General features: G+C 43.4%; 1 protein-coding gene across 1 annotated transcript in view; it reads left to right on the forward strand.

Annotated features, from left to right (window-relative positions):
• The first annotated feature begins 4,271 nt into the window (after nt 1–4,271).
• LOC146866311 (uncharacterized) overlaps nt 4,272–23,259 on the forward strand; it is a 69,038-nt gene continuing 50,050 nt past the window's right edge. The window contains exons 1-2 of the mRNA XM_085640844.1: nt 4,272–4,335; nt 7,853–7,919. Coding sequence (XP_085496970.1) covers nt 7,866–7,919 — 54 coding nt within the window. The 5' untranslated portion in view covers nt 4,272–4,335; nt 7,853–7,865. The remainder of the gene's footprint in view (nt 4,336–7,852; nt 7,920–23,259) is intronic.

Raw genomic sequence — 23,259 nt, forward strand, 5'->3', positions numbered from 1 at the left:
TGCCACATACAAGTCCCAGATGTAATACCCATGAGGCATCCTTTTATCATATGATTTAGACATGCAGAAGATCCGGGCCTCCCTGGGAGATCACTACACAGATTACCACCATGACAGGGAAAAAGAAATTGTGCAGACCCAAATTGCGTTTACTGGGACTAATGGCAAGACACAATGTTGGTGAATCCAATTTCAATTTCATCAATTTGGTCCTGGCCAATTTCCATGAGAGGGGGTTTGGCACTAATACCAGAGGCTGCAATGTGGAAGTTTGAACCATACCATTTTATAAAGGTTGAGGATGTAGTCTGCAGATGCTGTCGGAATCGGGCAGAAAGAGGGAAATGGTCTGGTGGAAGGGTATACCTTATTACCGGCACTGGCCCCTCAATCTAATGACAAACCTCATTAAGTACACCTTAATATGATCATTCATAGATAAATACCTACTTGATTACCTCACACCCTGCTTCATCAACAAGTTAGAGAGGCACTAATTAGGAAAACTAAAAAGGGGATGAGAATCTGTCCGCCATTGTTATAGGTGACATCTCCCCACATGACTGGAATGTATTTGACTTGTTTTTCTTCTATTTTTTTATTTAGTCTTTGTAGAAAAGTGGAGTAATATGCAGTGAGGTTAGTTATGCTTCACTATGAAATACTCTCATAACCCCAAAATAGGTCCTGTGGATTCACAATAATAAATCCCTGGCTCAGTCCTGGTAGCATGGCACAGAGCAGTCAGGCTTTACTAGAGGAACGTGTTAGGCAGGGTAACAACATGGATAACTAGTAATTGACACAACTCAAAAGAAATCTGACACCAATTTATAAAAATAAAGCAGATTTTTATATAAATTCAGACACCAAAACAAATACAATTGGATGAGCTAACTGGAGTTATGGATTTTAGAAGGAAAAATACATCCTTCAATTAACTACTGCAAAACGTTAAGGTTGCAGTCAATGGAGAAAAATAAATCACTAGTGTCAATCGGTCACTTGCAGGTCGAGTCCAGTGGAAACCACTAGGGGTAAGGTGATGTGGATCCCAGTACCAGGCCATGACAGTCAGTTGAATTTTACCTTGCTCGGAGGGCCTGATGTAGAGTTGTCCTGGGTGTCCCTGGTGCTGAGGCAAGAGCCACGGGGGAGCTAGTTTTACCACATAGGCGGTGCTTGTGTGTAAACAGATGCAATAACTTGACAACAGGGCCACAGAGGCAGCAAGTTGAAGATGCTACGGAGTTACCTCAAGGCACAATGTCTAACAAAGGTAGCGGTGGGCGTAATGACCACCAACAAGCCTTGGCAGCGACAATCTCAGCCTTGGGTTATTTGGACATCCTGGAGTCCTGGGGAAAATGGTAGCCACCTGAAACTTGCTGGAGGTCAGTACTATGTTTCCCACAATGCACTAGACCATGTCCTATTTAGCTAATCCTCGGCGGGCCTCATGGCCAAAGACCTTTGATTCCTGGAGATTGCTTTACTTGCGGGATGCAGTGGACTATACTTCTAGTTCAAGGGATTTCTGGACTTCCCTTTGACTCCCGAAGGGTTCCTCCTTCTTATGGAACCTTTCTCTGGTCAAGGACGAGTCACAGTCATGCAGTTGCAGGGTGATTGCCACAGGAGCAGGGTATCACACCTTTGCTTTGCCCAGGTCCTGAAGTCGCAGACTTGGGTCTATTATTTGTCCTTTATTGCAAGTAGAATCAGATATGAAGTTCTGGTGCCGGGGATGCCCCCTAAATCCAAGATTTGTGGGTGTTAGGGGTGTGGGTGCAAGGAGCCAACGGGCTACTAGCTCCAGCGGATAATCTGCAACTGAGGTGACCACATCCAGAGAGGTGTGCCGCCTTTGCTACCGAGAACCCTCTATTTTGCCACTTTTAAAAATGGCAGAACCCTTCCTTGTCTGTACAGACCAGATAGCCCACTCTAGGGTATGGCTAGCCTTCTGGGGGTGTACATCCCCTGACCACCTAATTTTCCCACTTGTCCTGGAGCAAATGTGCCTGGGGGCAGGGAAATGGCTGTTTCCTTCTTTGGGAGGCAGCTCGGATGCATACCATAGGCGGTGTAAGCTTTGAAGCTCACTGCCTTCATGTGCCACTTTACTAGCCATCCTGTCAGGGAGGTAGGTGTCATCTCCTTCCTAGGCAGGCCTTTTGTTTCTGACTCCTGAGAGTGTTCACACCTCCTGGCAGGAGGTCATATTCCTGTTTTGGTGGCAGCAGCTGCAAGCTGTCAGCCAGGGCACAGGAAAGGCTAAAGCAACCAGGTGTGAACCTCTAAGGTAGCCACCTGTGTCCATGCCACATTACACCTGACTCTGTGAACAAGTCAGATATGTTGATACAAGCTGTTTGATAGCAAACGTGACACTTTTCAGTAGGAGCATAATAACACTGGCATCCTCGACGTGCCCCGGTGCTAGCCCATGTTAACCTATGACCCCTGACCACTGATAATAGCCCTTAATAGAAAGAGGCTAATAGAGGGACATAGATGTATGCACTTCAATAGAAGGCACCCTGGCTCCAGGGCTCAGGGGGCCTATCTTATGGGTGACTAAAATACATTAAAAATAGTGCTTTGAACTAGCCACTTATGGTGAAGGCAAAGTCAAATTTGAGCAATTTGCACTGCTCATGCAGTCTGCAATGACAGGACTGCTGTCATCTGTTTACTTTGGTCACTCAGGGTGGTAAAATCAGTGCTTCAGGCCCTAGTGACCCCATTTTATGCTTGATTCCGATCCAGGGAAGACATGGCTTGGCCGTTCGGGCTGGACTGTTCCCATGAGGCACAGGGTCAAGACTGATTTGCATATGGCCATGTCTGAACTGGGGTGGCGTGGTGAGCAAAATAGCGATGGATTAAAACCAGATCTGTGACTGGGGGCGAATGTTTTGCCAAAGTTCAACATTCCGTCCATCATCTTCTGTGTTTTGCTGTTCACCCTATGTGGGAAGGGTATGCCCAGACGTGGGTCCCGTGCTCACTACGCCACTGGAGTCTAGCTATCCTGGCTGAAGAGGGGTGAAACCCCGAAACCGGTCCTAGGATGCTTGATTCCGGTCCAGGGAAGACATGGCTTGGCAGTTCGGGCTGGACTGTTCCCATGAGGCACAGGGTCAAGACTGATTTGCATTTGGCCATGTCTGAACTGGGGAGGCGTAGTGAGCAAAATAACAATGGATTAAACCCAGATCTGTGACTGGGGGTGAATGTTTTGCCAATGTGCAACATTCCGTCCATCTTCTTGTGTGGTGTACTGTACCCCCTTTAACTGCCATGCCCTCTGTACCACTGGTACCACTTACCAGAGACTTATAAGGAGGTTAAATCCTTGTCAATTTGGGTTCCCAATTCACATACATCATATTTTGGGAGAGTGCACTGTAACTGGGGCATGCTTAGCAGGCTCAAGGGCACTTTCAGAGTCATAACCATTAACACTGGGGCAAAAAGTGTGGGGTCACCGTACAAAAAGGGCACCTTCCTACAGTCTTTGTTCCTTTTTTCCAAGAGAGAACACTATGTATATAATAAGGGCAATTAATGTTTTTTTATTTATTATAACCAATAAATATCATATAAAAAATATCAATGAATACAGTTGTAATTTCATAGCTGTAGTATTAGCTGCAGGACAAAAGGAAGCATGACGTTGAGGGATGTAGGAACACTGTTTCTGGTAGTAAATCCTAGAGACGTTGTCTTTCTGTCTACCTTAAACTAAAATTACAAAAAACAAAACATTTGTGTTCTTACATTGAAATTTCTGCATTGCAAATATAATTAGTAACACATTGCTATGTGTATGTTAACAGTCTATTATAGAAGCAGAAAAATGTGTTTATCTGAATTGTATACTAGGTAAACAATAAAAAGTAACAAAAAACTCTTTGAATCAAATTAAGTCGAGATGTTTTTACAGTGTGGTTAGTTTTAGATGCGTTTTATTTTTGTGAAGTGAGCGTTGTAGTTAATTAGGTTACAGTCATTAATATAAAAGCAGACAGAAGAACCTACAAATGTACTCCAAGTATGACATATTTAGACTCAAAACAAATTGTGTTCATCTATTGTCTGGCGTTTATGTCTGTGAAAGCAGAAGAGCCCCCGCTGAAACTTTTAACCACAGCGCCATTTTTAGATTGAAATTACCAGAAGAGCATTTGTGGGCACCACTCACTCACTTCTTGCTGTCATAAGAAGGGCTGATTGACCGTTCAGAAAGTAAATGCACATTTACACGTCAGAAAGGTCTGTGAGCTCTGTGAATATCCGCACCTGGAACCTTGCATTCCTAAAAACAAGGTATGACACCTATATAATTTAATGTTATCATGTGCTGCACCATTCCTTTCTCTGTAGATGTTTAGTTAAAATTATGCCTTCCAATGTGTAGTTAAATGTCAGGTTTTATATTGTGCATGTTTATTGAGAGTTTTTGCTAGAGAGTACCTTGGTGTGTGGTGTTTTGCTTCACTGAAACAATTTGGGACATGGCCGCAGTTTGGTGTGCAGCATTGCGAGCTTTTTGCTTCTGGAAAGTTTAGTGCGCCAATGTGTAGCATGGCCATGGAAACAGAAACAGAGGAGGGTAAAACATTCCAGTGAAATGCAAAACACAAAATCCGCTCGTGGAAAAAAAATTAATGGAAGGAAAGAAATTACCACTTTTCCCCAAATGTTGACTACTGAATGGACTTCCCTCAAGTGAGGGAAATTTGAAGTTTTCTGTGGGATTTTGGACAGCTTTGTGCACTCTCACACCAGCAGGCAAAACACCACAAACCACCACGAACCAAGCAGCACAAACTATGAATCTGCTTAAGTTTTACGGAACCAGAAAAAAGCAACGTATTCCATATGTTTTGCTTTGGGTTTAGCCACGAAACTAAAACTCGGGTGTGGTCATGCAAATGGAGCTAGTCCAGAATATTTTTGCATTTGCATTAATCGCCAACGTAAAAAATATATTTGATGCTGTTTTGTAAAACTGTGACGTATTCTGTCATTTTGAAAATGGGGCCACGAAGGCTACCGTTAAAACGCCAGATTCAGTGGACAGCTGTAGTGATAGTTGTTATTGTGCATGAATAGTGACGTATCAGGTTTCCTAAAGCCACCAGTAAACTCACTGCCTCGGCAAGGCGCAGACCTTGTTGCATCCTGTCATTCCACAGATTGTTTACAACTATAATACCTGCTTTTTCAACTTGAACATATATATTTGAGCGCTCTGCAGGAAGGTACTGCATGTTCCTCTCGTTCCTCCAAGAATGTGGCGTGGAGTAGTCAACAATATTCGGTGAATCATTTCCAGAAGTTGAGTGAACCTTGCAAATGCTTGGGTTTGGTGGTTTCAGTCGTTTGAGAGGTAGGGTTTTAGGGCTTTCATAGATGGAAAGACTTTGTTGAGGTGTGGGGTTTGTGTCAGAATTTGAAGAAAGAGTCTGTTCTTGGAGTACCCCTCTGGATGTGGGCGTGCTTGCTTGAAAATTAAGAACTGGGGATACCCTGATTGCTGTTTTAATGTCATTTCATATATTTTATTTAGATTCTGAATCTAACCATGAGGGCAAATAGGCGAGAGGCTCCAGAAAAGTAGCTCGAGTGTGATTTTATTTACTGTTGCAATGTTGGCCTTTACAAGGTGGTGCAGCTGTCTCAGGGAATCTACATACATGGATTACATGGGGGCATATTATCAAGAAGCGGCGATAATGGGCTTGATAATATGCCCTTGAGAATTCCCATAGAAGCCCATGTTCTGGTGTCAACATGGGCTTCTATGGGAATTCTCTGCGGCATTTTATCAAGCCCATTATCGCCGCTTTAGCGGCAGTTTTCTGCAGCTAAAGCGGCGATCATTTTAACGCCGTGCTTGATAATATGCCCCATAGTGTCTACCTCAGCATTGATATGGTCGTTCTCCCAAAAGGGTGCCAACTTTTGGTGAAGGCAAGTGCCATCCTGGGTTGGCACAGTCAACACAAGGAACATCTAGTAACAACACAGGGCCCTGGTCAGATCGATAATATGTCCTTGTGAATTCCCATAGAAGCCCATGTTTTGTAAACCGGCGATAATTTTAAAGCCGTCCTTGATAATAGGCCGCCTTTGTTGGTTTGATGTTCTCTAAAATGTTGTTGAAGGTGCAGAGATGAGACATTGGGGCATATTATCAAGACACGGCGTTAAAATTATCGCCGCTTTAGGAGCAGGAAACTGCCGCTAAAGTGGCGATAATGTGCATATTATCAAGCCCATTATCGACGCTTTTGCGGCAGTTTTCTACCGCTAAAGCGGCGATAATTTTAACGCCGTGCTTGATAATGAATTTAAGCTGGTGCTGGGCCTTGGGGAATGATCTCGGTTTTATGCTGTTGGGTTTCTCTGTCTATCCCATCCACAAATTCGACAAACACTGGATATTATATTTATGGTATTTAATAGCTGGTCTTTGATTTAAACTCAGTTTTGAAATACACCTCAGTCTACATGCTCCATCTTATCAAAGCCGCCCAGATCCTCCGAAGCTCTTTATGCCCCATTTGTGTTTTATAAATACAAACACCTGGTAGGTCCTATGGAATTGCTTCTCTCCATGGTTTGTGGACAAAAGACAGAGAATGGAAATCCGAAGAATAATCAATGGGGTCCATGTTGTCTGACGTCATGCGTCCGCCCATTAGGACAGGAGTTGTCCATCATTCCATATCGCATGAGTTATCTGTGCCTATGTAACTAAGTGATGACCACAACAATAATTAGATTATGTCTCATTTCTGAAGCTATATTTACTGTGTCATAAGTTACTTCTTGAGTACACGTTCTTCTATATGGTCTCTATAGTAGCTGGCAGATCTCATTCAATCTAGAGGAGGGCAATCTCATAAAAGAGCAGAATTTTGAATGTTATTCTGGATGAATGACGAAGGTGGAGCATTGTGCATTATGAGGGCACAACATGATGCACAATAAAGGGCACGGAGAAGGATATCCAGGTCTGTTTTTGTTTTGTTTGCATTCCTGGACTTGTAGTATGTGCCCATTATAATTGTAGGACTACATATATGTAAAAAAAACGATTGGAACTGGATAAGCTACTTAAGCCTGACAGTTTGGACAAGTATGAAAGGCATTAACTTCCTTTTTCCATCACATTTTAGAGATGTGTTCACAAGGGATGGACGCCGTTTGGCGGCATTCGCCATATTTGAAGCATCTGTTTTGTGCAGGCATCTACAAAGAAAGTAAGCACAAACCGGCACACAATCAGACATGAACAATCCGCTTACAGAAAAACGTGCACACCTCCATAGCTGCAAGAGGTCACATGTAAAGATGCATTACATTCAAACGTAATAAAGGTAGAGGATACATCCTCCTTTTCATCCGCTACTTCCTCCAACTTGCTTTGAGGGACAGCAAGGTACATTAGCTACTGTATGAATTGTGGGTGTTGTTTATTTTACGTCCTGTATTTCCACAACCTACTGGAAACTAACCTTAGGTCATATTAGATGATGCTTTCTATACCGACTAAAAATATGAGCAAACTGAGGCTGTCTCATTTACACAACTTGAAGAACGGTGCAAACAAACAGTGCCGTAAACACGGTCACAACATTTATTATTAAATTCGGCAGCCTCCGCCGACTAGCTGAGAAAAAACTGTCGATTTATTTATGGAAATGCAAGGTCTGTCTGTGGAAGGAGAGGTGTTATGATAAAGAAACGCGAGGTAAACCGAGTGGGAACGGCTCTGGTATGTTACGGGTACCACAGAAAACATCTAAACTGTACGACGTCTGTTTCCTTTCAGGCGCACAAGCACGATGCGGTGGAGCCTTCTTTGCCTTTGCGTGTTGACGCAGGCTTACGCAGCGCCGGTGAGTACATGTGTCTTTCCAAGCCGCAGCTGACCATATCACCGCCTGTGTTTTTGTGGGTATCACTTTAAGACTGTCCGTATGGACATTTGACCTTTCGATATGCTCGCGGGACGGCCGTTCATCTATGCAGTAAACTGAAATGGAACTATTTACTCATGAATCAAAATAAAAATAACATCTACTTTTACATCATGAGAGGCGGTCATTACTTTGACATTGGTTAGAAATATTTTAAAAAGCTTTCATGAATATAGTAAGTGGTATTACAGGGGGACTCTTTTACTTACTCTTCCATGATTTTGGAAATTGGTCACCCAAAACGACCAGTTCCCCATTAGTAAAAGTGCAATAGGGACTTTTTCACTTACATTTGCTTCCTTCTCTGAGCACGTGGCAAAAGTGAGCGGAGCAACACAGGTCACAATGCACGAGCCATGGGACGGGAAAAGGGTCAGAGGGCAAGCTCTATGGCTACTGATTGGGGGGACCTTGATGTAGGTAGGGATTACGACAAGGATGGACTGTGGATCAGACCTCTTAGGTGCTGAACAGTCGGGGAGGCGTGGCGGTGACGGTCCAGCCACCGCTGCACCCGCGCCCGACCGCCCAATTATGAGTAGGGTCATCGCACTGCCACTGCAGCACGTATGCTGCCAGGGCACCGCCGCTCCCTGGTAGTGGCATGTGGTGTAGAGGCAGCAATATGCTTGGCAGGACTGCCACGGTCCTTCTAAGCATATTACGAGTTTCCTCTCCACCACGGTTTTCATGGCTGTTCCACCTCCATGAAAACTGTGGCGGAGAGGACACAAAGGGAGCCATACAGGCCTCCTTGTGCCTCTGGGCACTGGGGTGCAGGCAGGGGGGCACAACATGTGCCCCTCTGTGTGCATGCATGACAGGTCCTGCACGGCATGGACTTTACAGTGCATGCGGTGTAGGAACTGTTTTGGCGTTCCCATTGCGGTTAGGGTGACCAACCGTCTGTAAATTTCACGGACAGTCCGTCTGTCCATTGTCCGTGAAGGATCCTTTAACGGACGCCATTTGTCCGTAATTTTAACCAGGCACCAATCGCACCACCCTAAAGCCGGCACAGCTTCCACCCACCTCCCTGCTTGACTCCGATGCTGTTGAGGTCGGGTGTAACAGACTCTGATGCAGCACCAAAGCTCAGCTACCCAGCAGCATTGGAGTAGCACGGCGGGATGGCAACCCTCACACCTTCCCCCCTTGATGAGCTGTTAAGAGGTGTTTGAAGGTGGCTGAGAGGGAGGGGCTGCAGCTTCAGGAGCAGGGGCATCTATTCAGATGCAAACAGCCCTGAATGCGTCATGTCTCTGCAATTTAGAGGGGCCTCACACATTCCCCTTCTGCCCAGGGCCCCAAAAATCGTAGAACTGGCCCTGATTTCACCAAGGCAGCACGTGGTTCTCTTCACAGACTGTTACTAAATTGTAAGCAAACATCGGTTCTTCAAACATGCAGTCTATAATGTAATAAAATAAAGAAATGGCACAATCGCACCCACACTGATTAACAAAGTATGGAGGACAATCAGTTAAATCAGTTCTCTTGGAGTATCTCCTTTAAGTACTGTACATCACAGTGGGGGATGGCAAAACTAACATTTTAGAAAGAGAGCCTGTCGTCTCGTTGTCTTGTCCAGGAGGGGGTGAGGAGCCCTACCCCACCCTGGAAGAGACCAAGATGATACTAGAATACTGCATGCCCACCCATGTGCCCACCCTGGTGGATGCTGTTCCCACTCCTGTGATGGCTCCTGCCCCCCCCCCAGTGATGACTCCTGTCCCCCCATGTGGTGGCTCCTGTCCCCTCCCCCGTGATGGCTCCTGCCCCCCCCCCGTGGTGGATCCTGTCTCCGCCCTGGATGGTTTCTGTCCCAGTCCTGGAATGGCTCCTGCAGCGAGGGTGAAGTTCTTGATGGGCCTCTTCTCAAAAAGGCTCAGCTCAAAATTAATATGAAAAGGTGAGCGAGTGAGTAAGTGAAGGGATGGGTGGATGGTTGGATGAATTAGTGAAAGGGTGAATGGATGAATGAAAGATTGAATAGATGGATAATGAGAGAGTATAGATGGATTGATGAGTGAGTGGAAGGATGGATGAGAGAAAAGGTAAATAGCTGGATGTATGGGTCAAAGGGTAGCTGGATGGGTAAAAGGGTGGATGTATGAGTGAAAAGGTGGATGATGAGTGAGTGGGTGGATGGATGAGTGAAATGATGGATGGATTGATGAATAGATAAGTGCAAGGGTGAATGGATGGACGGATGAGTGAAAGGGTGGATGTAAGGATGGATGAGTGAGTGAAAGGGAGGGTAGGTGGACAAAAGGATGAATAGATGAGTGAAGGAGTGAAAGGATAAATGGATGAGAGAAGGGATGGATGAGTGATAGGGTCAATGGATGGATTCATGAGTGGATGAGTAGATGGATGGGTGTGTGGATGGATGGAAGGAAGGATGGCTAAGTGAAAGGGTCGATGGAGAGAGAAAGGGAGGATGGATGGATGACTGAAAGGGTGGATGGGTGGAAGGATGAGTGACTGGGTGGATGGATGAGTAAGTGAAAGGATGGCTGGATTGGTGAAAGGGTAAATGGCTGGATGGATGAGTGAATGGATGGATGAGTAGAAGAGTGGATGAATGAGTGTACAGATGGATAGGGTGAAAGGGTGGATGGATGGATAATGGATGGATGAGTGAAAGGATGGATGAAGGGATGGATGAGTGAAATGATAGCTGGAAGTATACATGATGGATAGGTTTGCAAATGGTTGAATATGTTTGGATATGGCTCGACTTACTTATATACTATTGCGCGACCTCCTCTGATGTGTCTGTAAAATTTACCTATTGTCCTGAAGTTTTGTCCTGAATTTTGACCTCCTGTCCTGAATTTGTGTCCTGAATTTTGACCCTTTGTCCTGAATTTTTACACTCACCGTCCTGAATTTGCACCAATGACAGTTGGTCACCCTAATTGCGGTGACCATTTTCAGAGGCACTGCCTTGGAAACACTAAAAACAGCCCACCAGACTTCAGGAAACTTGTAATGTGATGTGCGGGCAAACCACGGGTTTGGCGATGCAGGAGCGGGCCACCGGCATGGTTGTTCTCTCCTGCAACTCCAAACACCTAATCGGGCCCTTAGTCTGCCCCATTACCCTAGACATTTAACAATTTTACAGGATTCATTTTTGAGTTTTCGCTCACCCCAGTTATTTCCAATGTGAGAAACCAGGCTGTTCAGGGGAGAGAAACGTATCCTTCCAGCATACGACTCATCTTGCCTTGCAAGGGGGCCCTTAATGTTGTAATTTCATCCAGCCCCTCAACAGTCTTAAAACACAACAAAAGTTATGCCATTTTCCACCTTTCCTCCACAAAGGTAAGTCAGATATTGTTACAGCGATGAGGGAGCTGTGTTGTAGAAGTGCACGAATTAGTATGAAAAGAGTGAAAAATAAAGTGTTTGCACAGTGGCGTTCATCAACAATTTAGAGGCAGGTTCAATTGTATTCTCGGTGGCCATGTTATTGAAGATAATTGGCCTGGTACTACGAAAATTGTAAGCACATTAAATTACATCTGTGGCACTCACCTTAAAAGGGGAGATACTTCGATATAAATGACTTCAAAAGGGAAATTTTCAGAGGATTTGTACGTGTCAAAAACCTGCAAATAATAAACTTTCAATACATCGACATCAATATATTTTATTGCAAATAACAAATCTTCATTAATTAACATCGTTATTATTTTTGTAAGCAGTATTACTAGGCCTGGATGCATTAATTGTTGCTAAACTATGAATACAGATTTTTCAAACAAAATAGAGAGGGGAAAGTACTGATTATAATAAACCACCCCAGTGCTGAGCTCTTTTGTGGGAATATATGATGTTACTTAGCATACAGTTACTCTGCAGGTATTTACTTCGAAGTTTTTACTTCGCAAATATCTTTACTAAGCATGATTTTAGTGCGCATGCTTTTACTTCGCAAATATATACAAATACATTAAAAATGCTTTTACTTCGCAGTTAATTATTACGCATACCGTTACAATGCGTTATTGGTACTTTAAAACAAAAAAATAATTGTAATAGTAACCTATCCCCTGGCACTCACCCTGATTCCTAAAAATACCCCTACACCCCAAAACCCTATCTCACCCTGACCCCTAAAAATATCCCAGTATCCAAAAACCTAAACGCACCCTGAACCATAAAATTACCCCCTATACCCCAAAACCCTAACCCACTCTGACACCTAAAATTACCCCAGCACCCCAAAACCTAAACGCACCCTGAACCCCAAAAATACCCCAGCCCCCCAAAACCTTAAACGCACCCTGAACCCTCAAAATACCCCATGCACCCCAAAACCCTAACCAACCCTGACCCCTAAAATTACCCCACCACCCTAAAACATGAATGCACCCTGAACCCCAAAAATACCCCTGCACCCCAAAACCTTAAACGCACCGTGAACCCTCAACCCTCAAAATTCCGCATGATACCCCATGCACCCTAACCCACCCTGACACCTAAAATTACCCCAGCACCCCAAAACCTTAACTGCACCGTGAACCCTAAAATTACTCCATGTACCCCAAAACCCTAACCCCTAAAAATACCCCAGTACCCCAAAACCTAAACGCACACTGAACCCTAAAATGCCCTACACACCTCAAAACCCTAACCAACCCCGACCCCTAAAATTACCCCAGCACACCAAAACCTAAACACACCATGAACCCCAAAAATACCCCAGCACCACAAAACCTTAAATGCACCCTGAACCCTAAAAATGCCCCCTACACCCCAAAACCCTAACCCACCCTGACCCCTAAAAATACCTTTGTACCCCAAAACTTTAATTTGCACAGTAACTCTGTTATGCATAGTAAGTGCATGCTAAGTAATGGAACATGCGTAGTAAATGCATGCTAAGTAAATGCATGCTAAGTAATGGCATCTGCGAACTAAAATATGCATAGTAATGGTAATACAAACTAATGACCACGTAGTAAAGGCAGAATACCCTTTTGTGGCTATTTTAGGTAGTTCACGCTTAGGGCTATGCATTATTACTTCCTTATAAGATATCCATGCCAAATTTGCACCCTTTTTTTCTAGCATTCATTGGTACTCAGGGTTTTTGGATTTTCCTGGCGGAGACTGAGAAAATAGGCAAAATATAGCAAAATCTTGAGTTTTCGGGAGAAAAAAGGAAAAAAATGCTCTGGATAAAAATGTCTGTCTTTTCCTAAAATGGCATGAATGAGCGGTTTGCTGTGCTAAAGTCACCATCTTCCTACCTTTCAGGAACATGCAGGGCTCCTTTTTTCATGTTTTGTGGGAATGCCCCTGCATAGCGAGATATTGGAGGGCGGTCACCTCATGTATGGGGGAAGTTCTGGGGCAAACAATTACAATGGAGGCCAAACGGTGTCTCCTCACTATATGGGAACCGACTGATTTAAAACAGTAAAGAACGTACTTGGGTAACGTTAGGCTTCCTAGTCGCTAAAAGCAACATTGCTAGGAAGTGGGAAGTGCATATGGCCCTGACACTGGGGGAATGGAAAAGGGACATGGATTGGTCCATTTTTCGAGAAAAAACGGTGTATGTCACAAGAGGATACCCTAGGAAATGGATGCAAATATGGGGAAAATGGAACGAATACAGAGGTACCATTTGTGAGCCACCTGAAATACCCGACACAGCCGCACCTGGAGGACTTAACACCCTAATGGTTTATTATAAACTAGATTGTCTACTTAGCAGGATAAAGTGAACTGTGTGTACTGTATCACAAACTGCAATGCCTAGTGTATTTTCTGTCAATGTGTATACTATGACAATGTTTTTGATTAACAATAAAAAAAAACTTTAAAAAAAAAGAAAATGAGTAGGAAAAATCAGCCATTTCTGACAACATTTTCATCTGTAACTTTTTAGCACGATGGCCGATTTACAAAAACAATATACCATTGCATCTACTCAACCCTAATAATTGCAGGGGCATACAAGGTTTGTAAGTTCTATAAGAACACACAAGGTACCCAGAACAAGCTACTGAACTGCACCATACAATGTTTTTTCATTGTGTACCGAGTTTATACCAATTCATATGGTGAAATATATATAGAGTGAAATATGGGTATCAAGAAAAACGATGTATTTGTGAAATGGGCATAAGATGTGGAGTTTAGGAGTAGTAGTTATTTATACATCTTTGACTTTGTGGGTACCCATACCAGCATAAGATTTAGAGGGAATTTTCAAAATGTCTTCTTTCTTAAACACTGGTTTACATTTGAAAGGCACAAATGTAGCAAAATGCAATTGGTAATAACAAATGTTCTGGAGTTTGATAGGAGCCACACATTTTCTTTTACCCATCATTCCCCTAAGTTTCCTAATGAAAATGGTACATCACTTGTGTGGGTAGGCCTAGTACCTGTGACAGGAAACGGCCCAAAATGCACAATGGTACATCACAGTTTTCCACACAACACTGACCCTTTTTTTGCAAGGACGGTAGCTATGGATTTTGGGCCCTGGCTCAGTTGGTACCTAGAGAAACCTAGAAAACCTGTAGATGTTTGAAAACTAGACAGCTATGGAAATACAGGGTGGGGTGACTTGTGTGGCTTTCACCAGGTTGTTTCACCCAGAACCCCTTGCAAACCTTATACTTTGACTAAAAATTATTTTTTTCTCACATTTCTGTAATGGAATTCCTCAATCTACAGGGAGCCACACATTTCCTTCTAGCCAGCATTCTCCTAAGTCTCCCAATAAAAATGGTGCCCCACTTGTGTGGGTAGACCTAGCACCGGCAACAGGAAACTGCCCAAAACGCAACATGCATACATCACATTTTTCACTCAAAACTGACCCTTTTTTGCAAGGTTGGTAGCTGTGGATTTTGGGTCCTAGGGCCCTAGGGGAACTTAGCAAACCTGTACATTTTTTTAAACCTAGACAACTATGGAAATGACAACTATGGAAATACAGGGTGGGGTGACTTGTGTGGCTTGTATTTGGTTGTCACCCAGAATTCCTTGCAAACATCAAACTTTGACTCAAAACATATTTTCCTCACATTTCTGTCATGGAAAATTCTGAAATCTGCAAGGAGCCACACATTTCCTTCTGGTCAGCATTTTCTGAAGTCTTCTGATAAAAATGGCACCTAACTTGCGTGGTTAGGCATAGTACCTTGACAGGAAACAACCCAAAATGCAACATGGATACATCAACATTTTCCACTCAAAACTGACTTTTGTTTTGCAAGGTGGAGAGCTGTGAATTTTGGGCCCTAGCTTAGCCGGTACCTAGAAGAACCTATAAAACCTATACATTTTTTAAAACTTAACATCCAGGGAAATCCAGGTGAGGTGACTTTTGTGACTGTCACCAGGTTGTGTTGCCCTTAATTCTTTCAAACCTCAAGCTTTGACTAAAACAACACTTTTTCCGCACATTTCTGTGATTGAAAGATCTGGAATCTGTGGAGAGCCTCAAATATCCTAATACCCAGCATTTCCACAAGTCTCCCAATATAAATTTTACCCCACTTGTGTGGCTAGACCTAGTGCCCACGACAGGCAATGGCTCAAAACGTAAAGTGGACACGTCACATTTTTCCACTCAAAACGAACCCCTTTTTGCAAATGTGCAGCTGTGGATTCTGGGCCCTAGCTCATTGCACTTAGGGAAATCTAGAAAATCTGCACATTTGTTAAAACTAGACACATGGGGGTATCCAGGAAGGGTTGAGTTTTGTTGCTCTCACCAGGTTGTTTTACCCAGAATCGCCTGCAAACCTCAAACTCTGACCAAAAAAACACATTTTCCTCACATTTCGGTCATGGACAATTCTGGAGTCTGTGGGGGGACACAAACCTCCTTCCACCCTACATTCCCATAAGTCTCCCAATATAGATGGTATCCCACCTCTGTTTTTAGGACTAGTGCGTGTGACATGAAACAGCGCAAAATGCAACATGGATACATAACAGTTTTCCACTCAAAACGGATCCTTTTCTTCTAATGAGGTTGGCTGTGGATTTTGGACCCTGGCTTAGCCGAAACCTAGGGAAACCTAGCAAGCCTGCACATTTTTAAAAACCACACAACCAGTGGATTCGAGGGTGGTGTGCCATGTGTGAATTCCATTTGGTTTTCTTACCCACAGTGCCCTCTAAACCTCAATCTTTACCTGAAATAACACATTTTCCTTACATTTTGTGATGAAAACTTACGGAAGCTGCAGAAATCCACATAATTCGTACCACCTAGCATTGCCCCACTTGTGGCAATATGTCGCTTTTGAGGTGGTGTGTGGCCAATGCTAAAGTGCAACACCTGCACCACTTTCTTTTACCACAAAGGCAAAATCCCTGGTGCCTGGTGAGAGCAAGTTTGGAGCATCCTCCCCAATTGGGACACGCCACCTTTTAGTCCCCAGGGAGGGGCAAAAAGACACTATTAGCCCCACTGGGGCAGGGGAATGGCTCAATGCCAGTGTAAGCCACCCCATTCTTTTGTTTAATCAGGCGCCATTTTGAAATCCTTGGTGTCTAGTGACAGATAATGGTGAATACCCTATCCACCCCTCAGGAGGGACAGAAAGTCTATTTGAGCCCGGAGTGGAGGGCACAGGCCCATGTCCAAGGGGGTGCTCACCTCAACCCATTTCACATGAATTCATTCCCTAGTGTCTAGTGACCTTTCTGCCCCCTGAGGGGCAGATTGGGTTAATTATGCCCATATGCCCCCCAGGGGGAGCAGAAAGAATTTTACCCAATTTGTTTGGGGTGGGGGAATGCCCATGCATAAGCTGGGCAGCCCACTCCTATGTATATATAGAGCTATATAAAAAAAAAACCTTCTTGGTGTCCAGTAGGCTTTCTGGCCCTTGAAGGGGCAGATTAGGGGTAATTACCCAATCTGCCTTCGGGGGGGGGGGGCAGAAAGGCTGTTGCATGCTGTAATTTCAGCTTGCCCATGTGTGCTCACGTTTAACAGGGCTCTAGCAGGTAATCGTGTCCCACTTGGCCAGTTGTATCCCTGCTCAGAGTACTTGCCATGCAGGTTCTAGCCCTTGTCCTTTTTCATCTGTAGGTATCACCATGGAATTTTCTTGTCCTGAAGACACCCGGGGATTCTATGTGGGGTAAAAACATTATCAACACAATGCAAACAAATTGACTACCTTGTCTCATGGGTCAGTGTGTGGGCTGTTGTTTTGGATGTCTCTGGGCCAGTCTTATGGTCTGCTTGGCCAATTTTTATTGTTGATTTCCTTGATATTAATACAAACACTGCTCCCAGCAAGCACAAATCCATGCACTTTCTATACCTTGAAAAACTCCTATGCAGCGTGTCTTTACTTATTCACAACTGCCTCAATTTGCAAACATGGGCCACTTTTTTTAGTTTTCTAATTCACTAATAGGGGCCACTTTCATTTTGGTGCCTGGGCCTATTTTCTGTCCCAGTCCGACCCTGCTCTCCTACGTAGATATCTTACACCAAGGCACACTTGCTGTGGAAGAAATTTAATCTGGGAAACATATGTAGTTCCACATCAGGATTCATTTATGCCACTAGAAAAAACGCGAGAGAGATACCATTATCTTTCATTGATTCTGCAGTACTTCAAGTCATAGTTTTTAAATAACTTTGGAGGCTGGAACTTCGAAAAAACTCCCATCTGATAAAGGGTCATCCTTATGGATAATATTGTTGAATACTAACCTGATGCACTGCTTGGTTATATTCATCTCTGTAGGAAAGATGCAGCATGGCAAGACCTCTTGAGGTTTGGTAGTGACCATCCTCCTTCTGACTTGGATCAGTTACATATCAATTTTGAGATTATAACTTGCATGTCTCTAAAAAACGATTTGTTAAGAAATAGAGACCATATAAAAATAAAAATCTTGGGAGCATATTCATGTTACCTATGTTTATATGGCTTATAAAAGATAGTTAAAGTTTTGCAACACTTTAAATTGCTTATCATTCCTTTTAAACAGGAGTTTATAAAGTAGCTCATATAGTTGTAAAACCTCCATTAAGAAGTGTGCACATACGTTTCCACAAACTTATTAATAATATGAGTACCTATCAAATGAAGTATACTAAGGGCTGGTTACGAGTGAAGGTACTACTTATCGCACTTTATAATTTGCTCCTCTTAAGAGTTTTCAGGGAATAACATGGAGTTTGGTGTTTAACGAAAAAAATCTGCATGGTATGGTAAATACTGTACATATTTCCCGTGTTAAATTTTGGCAGGTTTGACCTGATCACATTTAAAGAAGGTTGAGGTATTTAATGCATCCGATAATTATCAGATAGGTTAAATATCTCCCAACTCATAAATTGACCCTGTGCACATTCAGGAGTTTACAAACAGGTAGTAATACACCGACCCACTCAGAGTTAGGCATCATTTTAGACCTGTTCATGTGGTATCATGAGATTCCAATGAAGATTAACACTACTTACATAACATTGGTCTAAGCTGTATTTGTTAGGGGTAAGATATAGGATTATCTTGTATGTGTGTGGTAGGACCACGGTCGAACCAAGATATTCCTAGAGTCTTCTTATCCATGTAGGGTTGCTAATCATTATAGCTTAGGATTCTATGAAGAAGACAAAGAGGAGTGAAACATTGGACAGCTGTGCCTCCTTCTGCACCTGTTGTTCATTTAATCTGCTTCTTGCTGTTTATCATGAATTGATCATTTCAGAGTGAAAGTTGATTATTGGCATGGTGGACTAGGAGGTGAACCCCATAGGATCGAGACACACTTCAACAGTTTAAATACATTCTTTGCATCTTACATCATTACAGCCAAAGGAATGTTTCAAATGGATGCACAAGCCATCATTTCCATTAAATAATACATATTTGCAGCCTGATTGCTACCAAGGTTAAAACAAGTTGCTGTTACTCAGTAAGCTTTAATGTTATTTTAGCACATCTTATAGAAATGATTTTAGTAAAATTCTTATAATCAATGTTTGAAGAGGGCTGTCGGGTGATATAACATGGATCGTTTTGGGTCTTCGCCCAATGTTATTTGTTTAAATGTGTTCAGGTGCCTGAAGAATCTCACCAAATAATATCATAAGTTGCGGATTGCCAGTTGCCAGTACTCCTTGTACCAATCAACTATTTTGTCATCTGTTTGTGGTGATCTATCAATTGGCAAAGCTTGGATTGTTGCAAGAATTTCGAAAACTGTGCACCATTGTCTGCAAATCAAAGGATCTGCATTTTCCTGGATAATTTAGGAGCACCCACATCTACCACAGGTGGTCTCAGGGATGCTGTGGAGCAGAGCATTGCCTCCATTTAGCAGCAAGAGGGTGAGGGCTTACACTGTCATTCTGAAGTCTTCTTCTGGAAGAAAATGTTTCAGATTTTTTAGGATGAAGAGATGAAACAAGGCTGTTTTCATCTTCTTGGCGATGTGTTCTTGAGCGAGAGGTTCAAGTAAAAAAAGAATCTGAGGGATTTGGCCTGTTCTGGCAGTTGGGGCATGAAAACCATTAGGTTTAAGTCGGAGAGCCATGACTGAATCAGAGAATGTTTGAAATTGTTGGCAAACAGGAGGAATTCTGTCTTTTCGGGTTTCAGCACCAGGTAGTTTGTTGACATCCTGGTTTGGATGCTTTCGATGCAGGCTTTGACTCTCTATGCCATTGTATGAGAAGATTTCTAGAGTTGCAGTCATCAGAATACAGGTAGATCTTGATTTTGCTATCTGCAAGGATGGCTCGCAGGGTTCCATATAAAGGTTGAAAATGAAGTGTGACAGGATGGAGTCCTGTGGGACTTCACAAGTGATGGAGTGAATGTGGGGATCTGGTAGTTCCTATCTGAATAAGTTAATGTTTGTTGGTGGTATGATTTTATCCCTTATAGAATTGTGACAATGGAGCCTGAGTGAGACTTTTAGAGGATTGTGCCAGTGAAGCTCACAAGAGTTTTCAGGGTGAGAATCAATGCTGAAATGTTGATGGTTTCGAAAGCTGCAAAAAGTTCGAACAGCAACAGGAGGAAATGGTAATTTTTGTCAATGAGAAAAAGGGCATAGTCACCTATTTGGAGTTTGTCTGTCCCAGTATTGCAGCGTGGACGGAACCCCAAATTGACAGTCTTACAGAAGGTAATTCTTGAATTTATAGCTGTGGGAGTTCAGACGGAAGGTGGCATGGTTGGTTGGACTTAGTTTAAGCTTTTTCAGCAGGGGAGGCTTTGTCCAGTCTTGGGGCTGTTGGAAAGGTGCCATAGATAGCTAGGATTGATAATGTGGAGACGGGGTATGAGGACATTTCCTTTCAGAAATTTGAGGAGACAGGAAGCACGTTATCACTATAGGAAGAGACTTCAAGTAGGTTTAGAACGTTAGAGAGGTCCGTCTGGGACATAATGTTGAAGGAGGACCAGTTGGTGATGTGACACTGGGCATGGATGATGTGTGGATAACGATAATGAATTGGTGATTTTAAATCTGATTTTGATGATTTTCTCCTTGAAGAAGCGGTTAATAGCATTCTATCCATTGGCGTATGATGGAACAGGGTGTTCTGGGATGGGGTTGACACACTGAAAGCTTTAAAAAGGGCTTTCTCTCTGTTGATTGCTCCATTGATGGGAGTCTGTAATAGGTAGCTTTACCTTTGGGGATGTGGTGATTGGAAAGGAGTGCTTTCAGAGGGGTAAGGTCCTCAGTATTTCGATATTCTCCATTCCTTCTCCTGTTTTTGAATGATGTGCTTGTTTTTGGTAGGTTCTTGGATGTACAAGGATGCTTGGAGACTCACATTTTCAGAGGTGCAAGGCATTCCACATGATTCTTCATAGTGGTGGTGTTGAAAGGGTTGGAAGTGTCAGGGTATGTTGATTAGTTCTTCATGTTCTTCTTGGTGGATGCTCTTTGAGATACAGGAAGTAACATTCTCCTGTTTTTACTGACCTTCAATTGGGAAAATGGTATACATAATTGTGAAGGGTGAAGAGTTTGCAGGGAACCATTTAGTTCCATGGCTTTTGACTGACTCGCTGCATTGCGAGGCATGTCTCATGAGAAATACCTGCTCTGGGGGTGAGAGATTGTTGTGGTAGACGAGCATAGCTGCCAGAGTATTACTAAGTAGAAGAGCTATTGAGAGTGGTATTATTGCTCACTGTGTAAGCATACAGTTCTGATCCCATGAGAGTCCTAATTGGCCTTGAGTGTATATAACTGCAGGTTGATTACCACTACTTGCACTGTGGTTGGGTAACCACTGTGCCATTCAGCCTTTAAGCTACAGCAAGGACAATCAGATCATTCTCTATAGCTCACACATGACCACCTGAGCTATGGCAGGTCCTGGTTTGATCAGATCCTGTTGTGGACACCAGTCCTAAGAACACAAGTGAAGTAGGTTTCTTATTGGGACAAGTTGGGGGAGTTTGTGGATCCCTGCAGATTCTGTTAGTGTACCTCACAGAAATGCAAGGGAAATGCAAGGTTTTATTCAAAGTTTGAGGTTTGCAGGGCATTGTGTTTGAAAAACATCATGGAATCCATGCAAGCCCACCACCCTGGACTTTCCTGGGAATCTAGTTTTCAGATAGGACTGAGTTTGTTAGGTTTCTCTAGGTGAGGATCGATCCTGAGCTCATTTACCGCAGCCACCCCTATTGCGAAGTTTTCACATTGTGGTTTGGGTTCTTTTGTGTTACAACCATTTTTATCAGGAGATGGTTGTGAATGCTGGGTGGTAGGAAATTTGTGGATCCTTGCAGATTCCAGAGCTTTCCTCACAGAAATGTGAGGAAATGCGTGTTTTTAGTCAAAGTTCGAGGTTTGCCAGGGCTTCTGGGTTTAGAAACCTTGTGAGATCCATGTAAGTCACACCATGCTGGACTTCCCCAAGTGTCCAGTTTTCAGATATGTCTGGGTTTTGTAGGATTGCCTCAGTGCTGGTTGAGCCCAAACCAAAAATCCATAGCTGCCAAAATTGCAAAAAATAAGGCTTGTTTTGAGTGGAAAATTTGATCTGTCCATGTTGTGCCCTTTCCTGTTATGGGTGGTAGTTTCACTCACATCACAGATTCTGGAACTTCATCTCACAGAAGTTTGAGGAAAATGTGTGTGTGTAAGAAATTGGGTTATTGGTTGAGGAGGGTGGAAACCCAACTCAAGCGTAAACCTCAATCCTTGCCAGGGTGAACCACAGAAGTCACTAAATTAACTTGTGCTTAACCCTCTGGTTGCTTGACATAAAAAACGGTCAGGCTTAACATATAGACACTGATTAAATATTTACATAACACACAAACAGTAATAAAGTGAGAACACAACACACAAATAAATATCTCAACAAAATACGGAGAAACAAGTGATAAGTAAAATAACACCAGAACTGAATAAATCCAATTCGTAAAATTGGAGTTATTAATTTTTACATTTGTTAGTGAAATCCAGTGCCTAACAGATCTGAGTGTCAAACGTGGGTATCTGGTCGCTTGGAGAAAGCCAAAAGTTATGGCCGACCACAATGGATTCTGGTTCGGATACATGAGGTGGATTGGGCCGGTCTTGGCTTACCTTCGGACTTTGAAGAAATCGTGTGAAAAATTCCAGGAGCAGGTTGAGTTCCGCTTGGCAAAGCATCAGGCTGTAGCGGAGGAGGATTGGTCATCACCAAGGAGCGCTGAACGAGGTCTCAATGAAGCCATTTAGGATAGCAGGAAAAAGCTCAGAGCTGGAAAAGCCCGGGACGGTATATGCTGAGGAGGTCATCATCGTCAATGCGGAGCCTGTTACCATCAAGCCTGTGAAGATGTTTTACCATGAGATTTAGACAATGTTTTGAAAGTGGTAGCCGAAGAGGGTGCCACAAGGCTGGATATCTTCACTCACTGGTCCAGCTGAACATTATTTGCTGCTGTGGAGATGAATGTAGTGGGAGCTTCTGCATAGACAGGCCAACTGGTGATGCACCTCAGGCAGATCATCTGGCAGGTAGGTCCCAGTCTCCTGTTGGTTCTCCTGGTACTTTTTGATGAAAACTTTCCAAGTCCTGGATTTTAGTTTTGGGCAGGCAGAACACCTTTAGCACTGCTTCCAAGGGTCCAAGACTGGTTGGGCACCACTTGAGGTGTTAGGGCTCACTCCAGCAGCTCACATACGAGGCCAGCCAACTAGCCCTTGGATTCACTCTGGTAGTCCTGGGTTCAAGCAGCAAGGCAGGCCTCAAGCAGCATGGCAGACCTCTGGTAGC

This window comes from Triturus cristatus, chromosome 2_1 (genome assembly GCF_964204655.1).
Source record: "Triturus cristatus chromosome 2_1, aTriCri1.1, whole genome shotgun sequence".
Lineage (NCBI taxonomy): Eukaryota > Metazoa > Chordata > Amphibia > Caudata > Salamandridae > Triturus > Triturus cristatus.